Source organism: Podarcis erhardii, assembly GCF_964252035.2.
Source record: "Podarcis erhardii genome assembly, chromosome: 9".
In the NCBI taxonomy this organism is placed as follows: domain Eukaryota; kingdom Metazoa; phylum Chordata; class Lepidosauria; order Squamata; family Lacertidae; genus Podarcis; species Podarcis erhardii.
Window position 1 is genome coordinate 24,550,367 of NC_138512.1, and position 20,935 is coordinate 24,571,301.

At 42.6% G+C, this 20,935-nt stretch overlaps 1 protein-coding gene across 2 annotated transcripts in view; it reads left to right on the forward strand.

Moving 5' to 3' along the window:
• Positions 1-20,935, forward strand: part of SGCZ (sarcoglycan zeta) — a 548,799-nt gene that overhangs the window by 489,672 nt on the left and 38,192 nt on the right. For both annotated transcript variants that reach the window (XM_081875927.1, XM_081875928.1), the window contains one exon: positions 19,081-19,203. In XM_081875927.1, the coding sequence (XP_081732053.1) occupies positions 19,081-19,203 (123 nt within the window). The remainder of the gene's footprint in view (positions 1-19,080; positions 19,204-20,935) is intronic.

Here is a 20,935-nt window from a genome sequence, read left to right on the forward strand (position 1 = left end):
GAGTTTGAGAACAATATTGGACAATTTAAAAATTGGCACCTGCTTTATTATTGGAGTCCTCTTAAGCACGGATAGTAAGCCACTGCCAGAAAAAGGTTTAATGAGGATAAGTACTTATTTTTCTAACTTCTGAGACCCCCTCCAAATGAGAAAACAAATATTATTCCGGTAGCACTGAATCTGTTTGGGGTGATTTAATACACCTCTTCCAAAGACCTTCCATTTAAATGGCTTGTTTCATATATATTAACTGCTAATGCTTAGCTACTAGGACAGATGCTATGTGACTGTCATGACATTCAGAAAGCTGCTGCCGGGCGTTAAGTACAGTTAAATTATTTCCAGCATCTGGCTCTATAACAAGTCTCCGACAGGATATTAAATTTTTATTTTTGCTCTCTCTCCGCCCCTTCTGACATTCAGACATCTCATTAATTTTGGCAAAACTATATATCCTGCGTGCAAACTGGAGAAAGCCGTTAAAGAGGGCAAGTACATTTAGTGCCATGTTATAACTTAACATTATATCTGGAGAACATGTTGTCATTCCCACATGCCTCTGACTTAACCTTTAAACTGTCATTGGCAAACAGCTCTGTGGGATGTTATGATGGTAGCAAATGGATATGGATCGCTGTAAAAGGATTGCATTTATTCAATCTGTCCGTGCATCTTTCTAGTTAGGGGATGGGAGGAATTTGCGACCATCTGGAAGTAGCTGTACTAAAACTGTTGTCATCCTTGAGCAATGTCCGTGCTCGCTGGAGATCATGGGAGTTGTGTTGGAGTCCAACACCATTGGGAGCACACCGTATTGGCTACCCTTCACTATCTAGCTTTCCTTTCACAAAATTACAGGGCTTCCATATTTGTTTCTCTGTGTGGTGAACCAGCTCCACACCATTTATTATTTTTTTTAAAAAAAATAGAATCCACTTCCTCAAAAGAAATTACCCAAGGCCACAAGTTTCTTATTCTGGAGACACTGATCTCACACCTTGTTTTGTTTTCCCTACTTTAGTCTAAAATCTTCTACTTCTTTTTCTTTTTACTGCAGTCAACATGTATCTAAATGCAAAGTCAGTTGTATAGCTCAGTTCATCCACCAGTAGCTATGGATGAGCTTGGTGCAAAACTCAGTCTCCACAATGTGAATTGTGTTTTATTTTAAGCAGCTACTAATATAAAGCAGCTGGCGATGTTGATATATGTTGGTTTCTGTTTCTATAACTCAGAACAGTTGTGCTGCACCACTGTGTTTCTTTAAGAAAGTAGCTCTGAGAGATTCAGTTCTTCCCTCGGTCTGTATATAAAGCATGGGTAGGCAAACTAAGGCCCAGGGGCCGGAACAGGCCCAATCGCCTTCTCAATCCAGCCCGCGGACGGTCTGGGAATCAGTGTGTTTTTACATGAGTAGAATGTGTGCTTTTATTTAAAATGCATCTCTGGGTTATTTGTGGGGCATAGGAATTTGTTCTTTTCCTTTTTTTCAAAATGTAGTCTGTCCCCCGCCAAAGGTCTGAGGGACAGTGGACAGGCCCCCTGCTGAAAAAGTTTGCTGACCCCTGATATAAAGGCACAACCTCACTCTCAGTGTTGTCTTTGTTTCAAGAGCATGTGAAATGGCAATTATACAGCCAGTCTGCCACCTGCTGATCTTCCTGTTGATACCTTGCATATAAATCAAGATAGTTTGTGTACAGTTGATCCTTTACATGCAATAATGTGGATTCCGTTTTACCTACCTTTAAAACAAAACTTTACCACAGAAATAGAATTGGGCAGTGGTGGGTGGAGGGAAGGAATGATTTATCGACACATTGTCTTTCAGATTTATGTCCTACAATTCACCCAGAAGTTACAGGGCAGGTTACAGCAACACACAACAGGGCAAAATATAATGGGGTAGCTCAGTTGGCAGAGCATGACCCCATGTTGTTCAAAAGATCCCTGCATTGCAGGGGGTTGGCCTAGATGATCTTTGTGTTCCTTTCCAGCTCTATAATTCTATGATTCTAAGTTTAATGTACGGGGGGCAGATAAGAGCGGTCAGATACTATATATGCAGCAGCCCAATGTCTATTTGTCTCAGACTAAGTACCGCTGTACTCAACAGGGCTTACTTCTGAGTAGACATGTATCACTTTGTTTTATTTAAACAATGGATATGCTGTTCAACTAAAACCATCTCTAAACAGTGTAGAACAAATACAGCACCAAAGAGATAAGAATTGGTTAATACGCTAAAATCAGCATTCAGTGAAAAGCCTGCTGGAAGAAAATAGTCTTCATCAGCCACCAAAAGTTCAATGGGGAAAGGATCTATCTATCAGACCTCAGCTGGAAGGAAGCTGGACCCACAATAAATTTTAAAAGGCAAAGGACCCCACAACGGTTAAGTCCAGTCAAAGGTGACTATGGGGTTGCAGTGCTTATCTTGCTTTCAGGCCAAGGGAATCGACGTTTGTCCACAGACAACTTTCTGGGTCATGTGGCCAGCATGACTAAACCGCTTCTGGTGCAACGGGACACGGTGGCGGAAACCAGAGCGCATGGAAATGCCGTTTACCTTCCCACCACAGTGGTACCTATTTATCTGCTTGCACTGGTATGCTTTCAAACTGCTAGGTTGGCAGGAGCTGGGACAGAGCAATGGGAGCTCACCCCGTCACAGGGATTCAAACTGCCGACCTTCTGATCGGCAAGCCCAAGAGGCTCAGTGGTTTAGACCACAGCACCAACCGCATCCAAGACCCACAATACTGTACACACAGCTCCTGTGTGTCATGCATCCAAGCCACAAGGAAGCACCAACAGTGACTCCTCCCAAAAAATTGGCACTGGCCATTTGGTTTTTGCCAGTCTCATAGCAATCGTCACAACTTTTGGCAGATCCCTCACTGCGAGAAGCCAAGTTACAGGGAACCAGGCAGAGGGCCTTCTTGGTAGTGGCACCCGCCCTGTGGAATGCTCTCCCATCAGATGTCAAAGAGAACAACTACTACCAGACTTTTAGAAGACATCTGAAGGCAGCCCTGTTTAGGGAAGTTTTTAATGTTTGATGCATTACTGCATTTTAATATTTTGTTGAAAGCCACCCAGAGTGGCTGGGGAAGCCCAGCCAGATGAGTGGGGTATAAATAATAAATTATTATTATTATTATTATTATTATTATTATTATTACTACTACTACTACTACTACTTTGTGTGGCTAGGCATTGAATAGTCTTGGCTGGAGGGGAGATTGTAGCCTCTGGCCCCTTAACTGGGGTTAAGGGTGTCCCATTAAAGAGATCCACAAGGAGTGGCTTCTGTCCAATGCCCAGGCAGGGGCTAGGGCCATATCACTCCTCCAACAGGGACCCATCAGGGTGGTACCCCTATTTGATGTAGGTCATAGTCCCTGCCCCCATATGTGGTTTACCCTTAGATGCACTCACAGCAGTCAGGCTGGAGTGGAACAATTGGCTTCACCCAATGCCTATGCCAAACCACTCACATCTGTAACCAACAAAGTTGTGGCCTATTTGAACCCCAAAACTGTATGCTGCTATCTTGCCTGTTTCTTCATCACCTAGGGAACTGTGAGGTCATGGGACTTTGACACACAACCAGCTGCGAAATGAATGATACTGACTGCTCGCTGCATTTTACTAGCTGCTTCTAGCTGGTTCTTTGGTTGCTGAATTTTAAGTTTATCAGTTTTTGTTTCCAAAAAACATGTGTGTGTACACACACACATCCATTGAAAGCTTTCTGAAGCTTGATGTTGATTGCAAGACTGGAGCAGTCAAGTGATGGAATCAGAACAGAAAAGGTTAAGGAATGCTTAATGTAAGCATATTTCAAAACCTCAAGCCTTGTAGTGAAATTCACCTTACAGCGTTAGAGCAGCTAGCAGGAAAGGGATTGGCACCACTATTAGCAATTATTTTTGAGAACTCAGGGATGACAGGTAAGGTCTCTGAGGGCTGCAGCAGGTCAAACTCCATGCCTATTTTTAATAAGAAAGAAAGGGGCGAAAAACAAGGATCCAGGGATTACATTCAAGTAAGTTTAATTTAACACCTGGCAAATTTTGAGAGTAACTAATAGAGCAGTCAATCAGTAAGCAATGCACATAGAGGAAAACAAGATGAACAACAGTAAGACAATGTGACTGGGCTCTGTTGAAGAATGACTGCTGTAATGAATTCTGAAAAGATTTCCTGTGTTTCCAAGCAAGTATTTGGGTATGGGTGAGACTCTGGCTTTGTATAATACCACGAAGATTTTAAATTAAAGATTATTTTGTGCTCGTACCTTTAAGGAAGTAGCTGCATCCAAGGGCACATTGATCTGGCCCACAGAAGCAAATCATTACACAGAGATCTGCCGCATTTGCTCTGCTCTTTCTAAGTTTTGCAGCCAATCTAATTTTCATTCCAAATTGCTCAAGATCAAGGTAGTCCATGGGAGATATTCATAGAGTGGGTGGAAAGAGCGAGGAAAAAGGGAGGGATAGGCAGAGAGCAGGGAAAAGTGAAGGGGTGCGTATGATTGATGATGATGGTAGCTGACCAATCATATTAAATAAAGAGGTTATCATATTCACAAAATTCTAAAGTAATAATAATTTGATATCATGAAAATCCACAGAAACGCACTTTCCAGCAAACTTGGGGGCCGTTTGGTGCCCAGCCGGGTTGTAGTAAATGTCTCCACCATTCCTAGAAACCACGAAGGGGTGTCCTCCTTATGTTAGGAAGCTGGCAGGGTGGTTTGGGAGTAGAGGATCTCTGGACCAAACCAGCAACACTTTGAATTATGCCCAAATGGCAACCATTGCCAGGATAGTTGTAACATGGTTCCATAAGTGTGTACCAGTTGGCATCCTTCTTATTGCATTATGGACCATCTGCAAGCTTCCAAAGCTGCCTCAAAAGAAGCCACATGTAGAGGGTATTGCATTGCTTCAATTTCAATGTACCGTATTTTTCCGTCTATAAGACGCCCCTATTTGGGGTGACTGAAAGTTCAGAAAATGGGGGGAGATGGCAAAAAGTTGTTGAGTTTTTTTTGGGGTGCCCGGAGTTCTTGAGCTTTTTTGGGGGATTACCGAGGGTTGTTGAGCTTTTTTTTAGGGGGGGAATGCCAAAAATTGCTCACCCACATGCGTCACAAAATCCATCTCCTGTCTGTCCCCTTGCTGGCAGAAGCTGCCAATCGCTCGCACAATTGCCACAGCGTCGGCCAATCAACACCACCCATTGATGCATCAACCAATAACACACACTATAGCTACTGACAGCCGCTGCAGAAACCAATCAAACATCCACCCTATGCACTACCCATGTATGAGACGACCCCCACTTTTTAGCATGATTTTTAATGAGGACAACCTCGTCTTATACATGGAAAAGTACGGTAACTAAGGCATATGTTAATTTATTCAGATCTGATGTTCTGGGCCTAGCTAATAACCGCGCCCCTCTCTCCTACAATTATAGAAGCTTATACCTATGTGTCTATATCTATGTATTTATCTATCATCTATCTATCTATCATCTATCACCATCCACGGAGCAATGGTTCCAAACTACTAGAAAGAAGATTCCACCTAAACATTAGGAAGAACTTCCTGACAGTAAGAGCTGTTCGACAGTGGAATTTGCTGCCAAGGAGTGTGGTGGAGTCTCCTTCTTTGGAGGTCTTTAAGCAGAGGCTTGACAACCATATGTCAGGAGTGCTCTGATGATGTTTCCTGCTTGGCAGGGGGTTGGACTCGATGGCCCTTGTGGTCTCTTCCAACTCAATGATTCAATGATTCAATGATTCAATGATTCAATGATTCAATGATTCAATGATTCAATGATTCAATGATTCAATGATTCAATGATTCAATGATCCACCTCTCCAAACTTATATAAACCTAAGTGTATGGACCTTTGTTGCTGATCTTATAATTCTTCTTTCCTCATCACTTTCTTTCCTTTCTAAAAGCATGCAACTTTTTATCTCCCCAAAAATGGTGAATAAAACATCAGTTACGAACCTAGCATAACTAGATTATTTTACTGAGTGTGTTCTTAATCTATTAATCTGAAGCAATTTCACTGAAGCAAGCTTTGCTTCTGTGGTGCTGTTGCTGAGCCAGCAGCAGAATGAGACTAACATCTATTGAAACCTATGAGAAAAATCTAATTGCACTGAATGAGAGTCGGATCAAGATCAAGAACGTGTACAGGAAATGCAGCACATATGCTGTGTATTTGGAATTTAATAAGATGTCTGCAGTGTACATTTAAAGAAATATCATGCCACTTTAAATAGTCATGGCTACCACAATTTCCAATGTGGTATAGCAATCAATCCATCTTCCCAGGTAATTCTGGGAATCCTATTTCTCTGAGGGGAATAAGGGTCTCCCAACATCTCTCAGCACCCTTAACAAACTACAGTTCCCAGGATTTTGGGGGGAGGGGCGCATGACATTGATACTGCTTTATATGTGTATATATATAGAGAGAGAGAGCAGATGGGGCCAAAGTACAAGTGGAATCCAGTTGAGTCATTCAGAAATCTTGTTTGAACTGCCCATTCTGTAGTCATGCCCCTGTTATTATAAGTGCCACATTCCAAATTCATTTTAGTATGTATCTACATAATAAATGCCAGAAAGGAGAACCAGACATTCAAGGACAGATTCGGTTGCATCAATCATAAGGTCATTTTAATGGTTTGCAGATGGTGATATGAATCCGAGATACATTTTCCCTCTGTTTCCTGTTTATTCTCTCTTAAAAATGATGGTTCAGTACAGATAATAGTCTCCCCAGCCCCATCCTGAGCTGAAACTGATAGGGCAAAGGCATTATATACCTATTTATCCCACTAGTTTTCAGTTTTCATATTTTGGGGTACCTTGCGAACTCTGTTCTAGTGAGCATTTGCCACCACTTAGTGCTACTGACTAAACTTGAGTCAGTGGAGTGTTGCAGCAACAAAAAAGGCTAAGGCAATTATGTGTATTGTCAACAGATGTATAGTATCCAGATTGCAAGAAATAATGGCACCGTTCTTTCTGCTTTCAACAGACGTCACCTACAGTCATGTGACCTGTTCTGAGCACCACAGACCATGTTGGAGGGCAAAGGATGTTCATGGGCCTACAGAGTGTTCTGTGAGGAAGGTTGTGTAGCCTGAGGGGAAGACTATGGAAAGTGCTATGAAAGAGAGCCTTCTTAATAGGTGTTGTTCCAGAGGGTAAAACCTCAACTCAATAGGTTCAAATGAAAACAAAAGGGATGCAGACTAAACACTAGGAAGATGTTCCTGCCAATGTGAGAGGTTTGCCAGTGATACACATTGCCTAGAAAAATGGTAGAATGTCCTTTCTTAGGGTTTTTAAGCAGTTTTTAAGCTGTCTATCAAGGATGCTGCAGTAGATGGGTTTCCTGCATTGGCAGTGGGTGGACTAGATATCTTTTGAGGTTCTTGTTTTCACCTGTAAGTGATGTGCCCATTGATGAATCAGGTATGAATCAGGCCTTAAGGTATGACGTTAACATATGAGAGAGTGCTGGAGGTGAAATAGTTAAACAGGTTGCCCAGTCAGGACCCAGGGGGTGGAGTCAGTGGGACTATAAAACCAGCTCTGGGAGGGGCAAAAGTGGGAGTTCGTTGGGAGTTGGGTGGTTGGTTGGTTGGAGTGGGAGTGAATTGGGCTAGAGTTGTGGTTAGGTTCAGTTAGTGTAACGAAATAGGCTGAGTCAGGAACAGTTAGGGGCTAGGCAGACAAGTAAATACTGTGGTGCCTTGCAAGACGAAATTAATTTGTTTCGCGAGTCTCTTCGTCTTGCGGTTTTTTCGTCTTGCGAAGCACCCCTATTAGCGGCTTAGCGGCTTAGAAAAAGGGGGGGAAAGGGAAAAAGCTCTCAAGACTCGCAAGATGTTTTCGTCTTGCGAAGCAAGCCCATAGGGAAATTCGTCTTGCGAAGCACCTCAAAAGATGGAAAACTCTTTCGTCTAGCGAGTTTTTTGTCTTGCGAGGCATTCGTCTTGCGGGGCACCACTGTATCAGAGAGGTGATTTAGTGAGCGAGAGCAGGTAGCAAAAGTTATAGGTCTGGATAGGCACCCCATTATTGTAATTGACTGATACCGTTTATGAAACCACACGCTTGTTAAACTGCAATAAAGAAACAGAAGTTTATGGTTCAATTTAACCCTGACTGGACTCAGTATTGTCCCAGGTAGGGCCTGGGTGGTGGCAGTGAGAAATAAAGTGGTGGCACAGGGATCAATAGACAGTGAAATGTCCGGGGAACCTGTGTGATCGCCACAGAAGGTTTTGTACAGTTTTGTACATATTTTGCATTCTTGTTGCAGATAGGATTTTGGTGTTTTTTTACATACACAGTCATAGCTTTGATGGGAATTTTTTGGATGGGGCTAATTTGGGGCCTGGTACCCACAAGGCCATGAATTATAAATAGCTGAATAGTGTGACATAAATCTTAGAACTTCAGCTGAGAATAAAGCGTAGCTATTCTAAGAAGCAGTCATTGTTTCCCCTTGTGATCAAAAGCTAATTCCAAATACATCTGAATCCTCTAGTGCCTATACATTTATATTCAATCATAGGGGCTTAACATGATTTTGATTCAATATTCTAGGGTGCTCCCAATCTACATCTTAATCTGAAGGCCCTTAGTAGTAGCTTACGTAGATGTTTCTAATGTGCCAGTGAAATTACTTAAAATTCCACACACTTATATTCAGTTAACGTAGTGTGTCTCATGCTTTCATATTTCAAAAAATGGCAAAGCCCACTGGTGGCCAATCATACTTGAAGCTTCATCAATATTAACCCCAAATCCTGCATCTTTGAAGATATATTTGACATTATAATTTTAAAGATTGAGTTTAGGTTCTGCCAAGGATTACCTCATTATTAAAACACATGCTATCTCTGTGATTCCTCCCATCCCTGAGAATCAATACATTTCAAAAGACTTTTTTTTCTAATATCATTGGAATTATTCCTTATTTCATACACAATTAAGCAAACAAACAAAAAGCAATCCAAAAGATTATTTAATTAGTGTGTAATTTGCTTTGGCATATGCAAATCTCATTTGTTTTGGCATTATCAAATCTCAGTAATTTACTTACAGCTACCTCCTTTGGTGAGGAAAGCTCATCCGCTTGAACAGCTTTCTATGCTGGAGCTGCAAATAAATATAGAATTGTAGTAAGTATCCCAGTGGTGGGTGGGTAATGCTTGCATCTACCCAGTAATATAAATCCAAAGAGGCAGCACATTCTTTACATTTACTGAAAACCAGCACATCCAGATTCTGACGCTCCTCTTAGATGCAAGTCCCCCTTCTGTCTCTCAAGAATCAGGTTCTCTCAAGTTGGAATTCATAGAATCATAGAGTTGGAAGAGACCACAAGGGCCATCGAGTCCAACCCCCTGCCAAGCAGGAAACAAATTGTTGAAGGCAAAGTTAGTTTCTCACAGAGAATACAGATGGTGGCCCAGTTAGGTAATTCCAGATTCTGGACTTAATAATGGTTCTTTAGATGGTGGCATGTATTTCTTCACTTCAAAATGTGCAAGGCCAACCCCTTTCCATTTGGCTATCTGGTTCATTCTGCTGACTTCCAGCCCCAAAGTCTTGCCCTCATAACACCACTGGATGCAGAAGCAGAATCACTTTCTTGCCCACGCCAATGAGCAAGCCTGACCAGGGAATATCACATGACCCACTCTTAAAGGGATGGTGTTCATGCCATTCCTTCCATTGCAGAATGGAATGATGGTACACAGGATAAAATCTTTCCTGGCATCGCCTGCTTCAGACTCCAGTCTGGAGATACATTCAAAGAGGCCAAAGAAGAAGAGGAGGAGGAGGAGGAGGAGTAGTTTGGATTTGATATCCTGCTTTATCACTACCCGAAGGAGTCTCAAAGCGGCTAACATTCTCCTTTCCCTTCCTCCCCCACAACAAACACTCTGTGAGGTGAGTGAGGCTGAGAGACTTCAGAGAAGTGTGACTGGCCCAAGGTCACCCAGCAGCTGCATGTGGAGGAGCGGGGACGCAAACCCGGTTCACCAGATTACGAAACTACCGCTCTTAACCACTACACCACACTGGCTCCGTATCGCGGGTTCATAGTAAACTCCCTTCTTTTTTTTTTAACGATGTGAGTTGATGGCACTTAAAGAACTATTTTCTGATGTCCTGAGTAGAGAACTGTAGAATGTTTCCACTCAACCTAGTACATGTTGCTTCTAAATCTGTACAGCAGCTCTTCGTCTTTCTAAGCCACTCATTGTCTCTTTAGATGGCTTCAATTATTAGCGCTCCTTTCTTTTTTATAGTCAAATATGTCAGTCTGGATAGGCAAGATCTCTTGTGATTCATCCCATGAATCACCAGTTTTCCATGCCTTAATGTCAGGGTCAATTTAAGTGTGACAGCGGTAGCTGGGTGGAGGTCAGCAAAAACCCCAAACTTACACATGTGGGTGCCCCATGCAATGGGTCTCATAGTTAAAATAGTGCCAGAATTCAATGGTTCCGATGACGTGCTAGTCGTATGAGGGTTGCAGCACTTCTTGTATCAAGGTTATTAATATTGTGCATATGGAAGCAATTTGGATGAATAAAAAACTGACTCTTCTTTGAAATGAAAATTCTCCAGTTCAAAATGATGGTTCAAAAGCTTTACTTACAGAATTCAAACTCCAATCAACTTAAAACAAATAAGGTTACATTCAGTTAGATACGTAATTTCTAATACTGATCCCAATATAGGTATTATGCATACCCTAAGCTAAAAATCAAAGCTGTCTCTCCTCCATGCCAGCCTCCATTAGCTTGAAGGTGTTTTCCTGGAGAGAAATTAGCATGTTCATTCTGTTCAGCAGCTTGAGAACAAAGAATCCCAACATCCAAAAAAGTATGGCTACAGATTAGCATATGCGGAGACTTGTAATAGTATATCTTTTTGTGGCTGAGCCACCAAGATACAGTCCTACTTAATCATTAATTTGTTAGTCTCTCTCTTCAGCTCCATTGGAAATTTCCATGCCATGCTTCACAGCATACATACAGACAAAATGCAGAGTTATTTTCCATCTCAATGTACATTAAACAATACTTAACACTTGGTGCCCCATCTTTCAGTCACTCACACCAATCCAACCAATTCTCCAGTGCTTTCTGGATAAATGGATGTTTTCCCACATGACATTTGTAATCAGTGGCATTCCACCCCCTCAAAGTCAGCTGTTTTCAAATATTTCCAGACAAACTTCCTTAAAACACAACATATGGCTTGGTGGCTTCATCAATTACAGATTAACCGGCTTTTGTGGCTCATATAGCAGTTCGAAAGCACGTCAAAGTGCAAGTAGATAAATAGGTACCACTCCAGCGGGAAGGTAAACGGCGTTTCTGTGCGCTGCTCTGGTTCGCATGACCACTGCTGGCCACATGACCTGGAAGCTGTACACCAGCTCCCTCGGCCAATAAAGCGAGATGAGCGCCGCAACCCCAGAGTCGGTCACGACTGGACCTAATGGTCAGGGGTCCCTTTACCTTTTTATAGCTGCATGAATTTATTTCCAACACTCTCGACACATTCCTTGCATATGTGCTGGTGAGCCATAGGCAGTTGCAGCTGATGATGTACACAGTGTACACTCTTAGAACTGGTCTATATGTTAACTTTACCATAAAAGACTTTCCTTGGTCCACCACTTTGCTGGTACCCACCAGTGATATGGATTGGAAGACAGGTATCTCACAGTTATCACCCAACCCATGAGTCTATTCCTGTACATCAGACCACTGGTCCAACTAAGTTAGTTTCATCTACACTGACTGGCAGTGTAGGGATATTTTCCAGCCTGACCTGAAGATGTGAGGAATGAGCATGGGATCTTTTGCATTCAAAGCATGTGCTCTGTCACTGATCTATGGCTGTTCACTGATTCTTTCAGATAAGCTTTTCAACTCTCTTCAGGTAAAAGCCCCTTTTCAGCCTCACTTACACTAAAAATAATAATAATCATGAGACTAAGTCAATATTGTGTTCCTATTATTGCTACTGTCTGAGCCTGATTTGCTCCTATAGTCTGTTTTTTTACCACTGTTGAAAGGATGTCCACAGTTCCTTAAACACATCTAGTAGTAGAGCCCAGGTTTTGAATATATAAGGTCTTAGTTTAGCACCTCAAACTGAAAGAAAGCAGACAGCAAGCCTGGGAAATATTGCTGTTTGAGACATTGGAGAGGGATTTCCAACCATGTTTCATATCTGTTATATCACTATGGTTGATATTGTAATGGGATCATTAATAATATTTGTTGTTTGAACGTGCCATGCTCTGACTGCACTGATCCTCACATTTCACCTTTTGTGTGTCTGTGCAACATTGCTTTAAAAAGCTATATCCATGTTTGAGAACTGGTTTGGAAAGATCTATGTGTCCTGTACAGAAACCGGCAAGTGGTTGGCTGTGGGATAAGTAACAAGTTGTTCTGACTGGCAATCCAGATAAGAAGACCTTTGTAAAACTAGGTGGAACCATGTTGACTCTCCTAATCCCTGTGAGGTTATTTCCCGAAATACCTTATACGGCCATCATCAGTGATGGCGCTGCAGTGCCACAGAAAGCAGGCCAACAGCTTCTCCATTCTGGCAAGGTGACTCAGTGAGGTGATGAGCCAGGATCCTACTACCAGAACCCCTGATTCAAGACCCCTGGCACTTTACAGGCCCCATTTTATGTTCATACATGATTTCAACTCGTGTGAGGCAAGTGGGAGTGCACCATGTACCTTCGCATCACCTTTACTATGCAAGCTATCGCCAGCTGTTTTTGGACTACAATTCCCATCATCCCTGACCCCTGGTCTTGCTAACTAGGGAGGTTGGAAGTTGTAGTCCAAAAACAGCTGGAAACTCAAGTTCGGGAGACTCTACTCTAGAAGCTGGCTCTCAAACTTCTGTGGTGGGGAGATTCCAGTACTTGAGTGGATTGTGCACAGGAATTGTGAAGGGTAGAACTCTCTCTCCTTCCCCTACTTCTTTAGAATCCCATGAGTAAACAGAATTCTCAGATATAACTGCATAGTATCTGTTTGCTGTTGGTGTTAAGAGATGATAACTATAGAAATTGTGAAGAGAGAGATCTGGCATCAAATGAATATCCACAATACCATATATATATTTTCTATTGAAGTTCTATCAAAGGACCCTAAGAGATTCACAGTATTCATGTAAGTGAGAATGTGTTGCTTTTCATCTTCTCATTAGCTCCTTGGAGATATCAATAAGAGATAATACTAGCACTGAACAACAACATCAACAACAACAGAGTGGAATCTATACAACATAAACTGATTCAATATGCAGATAATAGCCTATCATCAGTCATGGATTTCCACTTCAGAATCGAGAAGGTTGTGGACTTAACATAGAGAGCAGCATATTATATTGGGCTATAAAATAAATTATTCTAAATGCCCTTATCCATTACTTTGCTTTCAGCCATGGTTTGCAGTCAGCAAATCTAAATGGGGAAAGAGCTAAAGAATCAATTCAAAAGAAAGCTCAGTAGCATTGTAAAACACTTGCGAAACAATTACTGTGAGGATTAGTGGTTATGTTGAGAGGTGGAGAACTGTCAGTCTTTGGCTTGATAGAGAAAATGAATGTTCTGCTGGAACTAGCTTCTAAGCATAAGATATCATGAAAAGGTTTAGGCTTAATATTACAAAACTAGAGTTTAGGGAAATGTCCTAAGCTTGCGGATATGAAAGGAAACTTATACTGGTGATCAGCCTACGAGACTTTTATTTGAAGAATTGGCAGTGTTGCTTAATTGCCCCCAATTCAAGGGATCCTGATGGGCAAGATGTCTTGAACCAACCTGCTGGTCTTTACATTCCAAAGGGGACAGCACAGAATAGCTCAGTTGGTTAGAGCATGGTGCTGATGATGCCAGTGTTGCAGGTTCAATCCCCATATGAGACAGCTGCATATTCACAATTAGCTCAGTTTTCCAGGTTTTCTCAGAGAACTTTTGCGGGGAGGTTGTCTGCCCCCCCCCCAATAATTAAGTTCATAATAGTCATGTAACCACCAATCTTCCCTTCTAGTCCTGCCTTCCCAACAATTAAGCTTGTGAAGATACAGTAGCTGCAATAAGGGTGATGCAAAGAGTTTACTGCATGGGCAGGCAAACTAAGGCCCGGGGACCGGATCCGGCCCAGTCGCCTTCTCAATCCGGCTCGTGGACGGTCCAGGAATCAGCGTGTTTTTACATGAGTAGAATGTGACCTTTTACTTTAAAGGCGTCTTTGGGTTATTTGTGGGGCCTGCCTGGTGTTTTTACATGTGTAGAATGTGTGCTTTTATTTAAAATGCATCTCTGGGTTATTTGTGGAACATAGGAATTCATTCATTTTTTTCCCTTCAGAATATAATCCAGCCCCCCACAAGGTCTGAGGGACAGTGGACCGGCCCCCTGCTGAAAAAAATTGCAGACCCCTGGTTTACAGCATTGGTGGAAGGCTCATTTTTAAGACCTGGGTGGTGCTTGCTTGGCCAGGAATTTCTACAGCTTCCAGGGAGCTGGGGAAATGGAGTTTCCAGTGGCTCTGTGCTCAAAATGGGCTCTCGTTCCCAGGATCTGTGACAGTGGTAGATTTTTCTCCTTAAGCATTCGCTTGTCAAAATTCCCTCTCCTCCCCACTCATTCCCCTGGTTATAATCTGAAGGAAAGGGGGAAGAAAGAGTGTTGGCAGAAGGAAAGACTGGTGCTGGGACAAGTGGGGATGGGCCCTTTATGATCCAGGTATTTTGTAGGAGTTCTTGGCATGGCTCAAAATGAGATTGAGAGTGACACACTCTGCATCCACTCCAGAGTTCAGTATTGGAATATAAAACTGTGAAAAGAAATTGCACCTTCTGTGCTGTGAGCCTGTCTCTCTTATTTTTCCTTATGCACCTTATTGCTGTTTCTTTTAATTCTGGTTTATTTCTTGCATTTTAGTACCTAACTGCTCATTTCTTCTGTTAGTTTGCTAAATGTTCAAAGGAATTCAGACTTAAACCAGACATTGCATATTGCTTGAGACTGTTCACAATAATTTTTTTCTCCTCTGGCATGTCAACAGGTTTCTTTATTTACTGGCCTTCCCTTTTCCACCCTCCAGACCTTCTAATATTGATCATTGCCTCTCCTTTGTTGCAGGCACACATACACCCCATTTTCTCATTATGTTTAAGAACATTTTAAAGCACCAAGCTGTTCAGAAAATATTTTCAGTTAGCATTTTGTCTCAGCAAAAAATGATCCAGCCTTTAAACCACTGCGCTTGCTCCCATTTCTTGCTTTTTTAGTCTTTATTAAATTAGCTGCTTGAAATAGTCGATGGATGCACCAAACAAGATTAGTATCTGTAATTTACCCAGATCTTTCCCTAGAACTTTCAGTTATCCACATCAGAGGTTATTAGGACCCTGAGAATGTTAAAGGACTTTGAAATTTGTAATATGAATTGTTCTACATGGTGCAAACACCAAAGCATATTTGTGGGTGGGTTCCAGTAGCATGCAGAGTACTGTATATCATACCTTTTCATTGACTTGACTATGTTCTCATTGATCCAGAATGAAATATGTTATTGTTTTATACCCCGCCCATATGGCTGGGTTTCCCCAGCCACTCTGGGTGGCTCCCAACAGGATATAATAATAAAAAAGCAATAAAACATCAAACATGAAAAACTTCCCTAAACAGGGCTGCCTTCAGATGTCTTCTAAAAGTTGGATAGTTGTTTATTTCCTTGACATCTGATGGGACAGCGTTCCACAGGGTGGGCGCCACTACTGAAAAGGCCCTCTGCCTGGTTCCCTGTAACCTCACTTCTCACAGTGAGGAAACCACCAGAAGGCCCTCGGAGTTGGACTTCAGTGTCCTGGCTGAACGATGGGGGTGGAGATACTCCTTCAGGTATACTGGGCAGAGGCCATTTAGGGCTTTAAAGGTCAGCACCAACACTTGTGCTCAGAAATGTACTGGGAGCCCATGTAGGTATTTCAGAACCGGTGTTATATGGTCTCGGCAGCCACTCCCAGTCACCAGTCTAGTTGCCACATTCTGGATTAGTTGTAGTTTCTGAGTCACCTTCAATGGTAGCCCCATGTAGAGTGTATTGCAGCAGTTCAAGCAGGAGATAACCAGAGCAAACGTTCATCATAACTTATCTGCACCCAGGAAAGCTTTCATGCATTACTTATACAAAAAACAGCATACGTCCATTTGGCCAGAACCTCTCATTGGTCCACCTGCCAACGAAGGCATATGTGGCAAGCCTCCAAGTCTTACAGATAACTTCCCTGTCTAGGTCAGTAACCAAGCACACCAAGCCCACAGATAAGTGTAGCATCACAGCAAGCCAATTAGCATATATCAAAGCAAGTGAATAAACATATATGAGCTCATTCTTTCAGCAACTACCAATTAATCCTGGGGTTATCTTGATGATCAAGATAACCCTTTTACAGGCCTCCCAGAACATTGCCACCTTTTGGTTTTATACAGTTTAGTAGTGTGATTGCAGTAGATTTTAATTGTTAGTAACATATAAATACTATAGAATTTAAATAATACAGTTCTTGTTAAGTTTTTTATTATTGTTAAATCTTTTGTTAAATCTTTATTATGGTGTGAATGTTTTACAGAAAGCTTATGAATTTCCTGTGGTACAAAATAAAAAGTGTTTTTTTAAAAAATGGTGCTTTTGAGAATTAACCCCAAATATGGACAATTTGAAAAAGACCTGGGTTATATCCAGAATTCTCAGATAGATAAATGGGCATGATATTTACTTAGGACTTGTATGTCTTTATTGTGTTTTTAATATTCTGTTGGGAGCCATCCAGAGTGGCTGGGGAGACTCAGCCAGATGGGTGGGGTATAAATAAATTTTTATTGTTATTATTGTTATTATTGAGATCAAATAGTGAATTTGGATAGCAAGGACTTTTAGATGACCAAATAAAAATAGCTAGTTTGTTTATCCTCAGTAGGTTGTATTCAGACTTAATCATGCTTAGAGTAGACCCACTGAAAGCAGACACTTCAATTTGTGACTATTTAAGCATGATGGGAACGCCAGCAAAATAGACCTAAAAGTACACTCATCCAGCTGGGAGTACAGCAATGGGTCAGCCACTCTGCCACCTGAAATTTTGTCAGCTCACACCAGATGTAATGGAAGGCGGAGGCTGTGTCAGCTACAGGCTAGTGCATCTTAGGATTGGGCACATTAACATGACTCTGCTTTGCCCTTGCAACATCCTATTTCAAACCCCTGTGCTGGCTACCATCAGTGGAAACATCCCTGGTGGTAGAGCTTGACTCACAACCAGAGGCGGAGGAAGCCACTCAGGTGCCTGGGGCTGGGCGAGCCACCTATAGGGGTGGGGCGTACCACGGGGCCTCCAGAGTCTCCCTGCCTCCTCCCACTCAGCCGCCCTACAGCTGGGGGAGAGGCAGCAGGCGGACTGTTTGGGCAGCGTGGAGCCTGCACGCGCCCAAGCCACCTCATCTCTCCCAGGAGAGGTGTGTGGCTCAGACACACTGCAGGCCCTGCGATCAGTGCTGCCCGGCATTTTGTCATCCCCCTTCCTCCGCCCCTGCTTACAACCAGCTGCAGTGGCAGCCTTCAAGGCAGCAGAGCCTCCCACATGGGCAGATAAACACCTTCACAAAACTTGCATGTATGTTTGTGGTCTGATTGTATCAGTACTGTATGTTTCCAAGCACAATTCAAAGCATTGGTGCTGACCTTTAAAGCCCTAAACGGCCTTGGCCCAGTATACCTGACCCCCATCGTTCAGCCCAGACACTGAGGTCCAGCTCCGAGGGCCTTCTGGCAGTTCCCTCCCTGTGGGAAGTGAGGTTACAGGGAACCAGGCAGAGGGCCTTCTCAGTGGTGGCTCCTGCCCTATGGAATGCCCTCCCATCAGATGTCAAGGAAATAAACAACTATCCGACTTTTAGAAGACATCTGAAGGCAGCCCTGTTTAGGGAAGTGTTTAATGACTAATGTTTTAATGTATTTAAACTCCTTTGTTGGAAGCAGCCCAGAGTGGCTGGGGAAACCCAGCCAGATGGGCAGGGTATAAATAATAAATTATGATTATCCTGACCCCTTCAGCAGCAAGACTCAAGGGGTGTAAGCCATCTTCACACAGGGATGTCCACACTAAAGAAATTCCACACAATGAATTGTGGCAAATGTGGATTCTCAAGCAAATTTGATGGGGTCTGCAGCCATTCCTTGCTCTCTTATTAAAATACCTGTAATACATAAGCATATATCAAAACATGCATTCCTTTTCATTGACATGAGAGTCAGGCTGAGTAGTCTCAATTAGTCTTTAGCTTCATGTAACGCTCTAAACTGAAGTCCAGAGCGACTGCAAATGCAATTCATATGCATACAAGTAGGCCTTCCCAATCCTTAAAAATCCTTCTAATGTAAAGGCCATGTCTGAAACTTATCCCATGTAAAACATTTTTTTAAGGGAATCTCACCTATGTGTGTTCATGTCACACACAACAAAAATTGTTTGTTATTAGGGCAACTAAGTCAACAAGTATAAAGGGCACTCAAACAATAGTCAACTACCTAGTCTTGCCTAGTTCCAAAGTAATCAGGAGAAGTGTGTCTGGGGGTGTGTGATTTTTTTGCAGATTTCCCCTTTTAACGGGCTTTGGGGATACATCAGTTAGGCATTTAATTTGCATATATGCTTCCAAAAACATCCGCATTGTGTGATTAAAAGAATTGTGCCATTCACTGAGACATTAATTGGGGATCAAAATACCCACCTTACATCCCAGCCCATTTTGACAGTTCTGGAACCCCCCTGCCAAGAAAACTAGGTGGCTATCCCCGGCTACCTTTTGGAAATGGTGAAAGTTGCAGTGGTGGGAGTGAAATGCTTGAGCTCATCATGTAAGTGGTGGCCTCTGCCTCAAAGCTTTCTTTTCTCTCCTTAGGTGCTGACGCTGTAGAAGCCCAGTGTAAGAGATTTGAAGTGAGCTCCAGTGAAGATGGAAGGGTGCTCTTCTCTGCTGACGAAGAAGAGATCGTCATTGGAGCAGACAGACTGAAAGTCACAGGTAGGGAAGAACAGCGGTACGCTTTTTAAAATTTATTTAAAAGTGCTAATGGTATTGATGGTGTTACGTCCATAAGGTTTTCATAAGCGTACCACAGTTTATTTTAAATGAGGAAGAAGATTTGCTCTCCATCATTTATGCACATTTTTCTAATGAATGTTCATGCACTCTACCAACAGATATACCACATGTTGTTCTGAATTAAGGGTGCAGAAATAGACCCTGCAACCAAATATGGCGGTGTGGAATGCGCCTGTTCATCATTCCAGAAATCCTAGTCCATTCTGCTCCCTACCCCAGCTTTCCGTTCTCCCCTCCCCTGCTGCTCAACAGTCAGCAATCCATGTGCACTGAGCATGTTCAATCTTTATTGGATGGGGGGGTTTGGGGGGGTCCTCTCTAAGGGTTTTCGCTAAATCTTTTTTGCCCTTGTACAAATTTTGTGGTTCCCCAAAACTACTACTACTACTAATAATAATAATAATAATTGTACCCCTCCCATCTGGCTGGGTTGCCCCAGCCACTCTGGGCAGCTTCCAACAAATATAAAACCACAATAAAACATCAAACATTAAAAACTTCCCTATATAGGGATACCTCCCTCTCATGTGTGGATAATTTTGGCTACCCAAGGACCAGCACTCAAGAAACATCCTTATCTTAGGCAAAGGAAAGGAAAGCCTAAGGTAGATAGGAAGGGGGTTGTGACCAGTCAAAGGGCTGAAGGATGAGTAAACTGGAAGTGGGTCAACTTGGTGGATACTGCATAAAGGAAAAAGGGGGGAGCGAAGGAGTCAGGAATGTTTGAGGAGGAAGAATCTCAGTGAAACCAAGAAACTGAGGAGTGATAGGCACATGCCTCGCGCATGGTGGGCACCCAAGTGCCAAAATGGTGGCCAGATGGGCCCCAAAACAGAGCCAGGGACCGAGCGGACATAGGCTGCTGCAACCTCATCCTGCCTGGGAAGCCAGGAGAAAGAGAGAGCAGCAAAGTGAGTGGCAACAGATACAGTCCTGAGTAGCAACGTACTTCCATGGAAGGTCCAACTCAGGGCCTTGAAAGTGAGGCTGGCAAAGAGTAGGAGGGGCATTCACTTGGTCTAACCTCACCTTGAGTTTGTTTTTATGTCTGCTTTAAAAAAATAAAATAAACATGCAAGTTGCTGAGTTGCATCTACCTTTCTGGCTCTGTTCTTTGCAAAACTAAGGTGTAAGATCCGGATCGCTGTGATGCTGAGTTCTCCCCTCCCCTTTTGTTGCTGTCCAGACACAGCAATAACGTAGATGGATATTCTCCTGCTGTAGAATTCGACTCTCTACCCACAGTTCTGTTTCACATGCCATCATTAATACGGCATTACTTTATTGCGCTTTTGCCATTTTGAGAGGTTTACTTAGGTAACGCCACCCCCACCCCCAATAGTCATAAAAGCTGCCATTACCCAGCGTGTTAATAGTCGCCTGTACTCAAAATGTCAGCTCTAATTTCTCTGTGACTTAAGGGTACGTACTTAAAAGTACTCTATAAAGAGTGCTTCAAGACAGTTCACCTTGAACTGGGGAAGTCAAAACCTATTTCTTACTAGAGGACTACTCCATGGATCGGAATACTGAGGAATGGCTTTCCCTCAGTGGGTCAGTTATTCTCCAGTGAAAGACTACATTTCACTAAAATTTCCAGAGACTATTTTGACTGCATTGGCATGTACTCTGTCAAACCGATAGTGGTGGT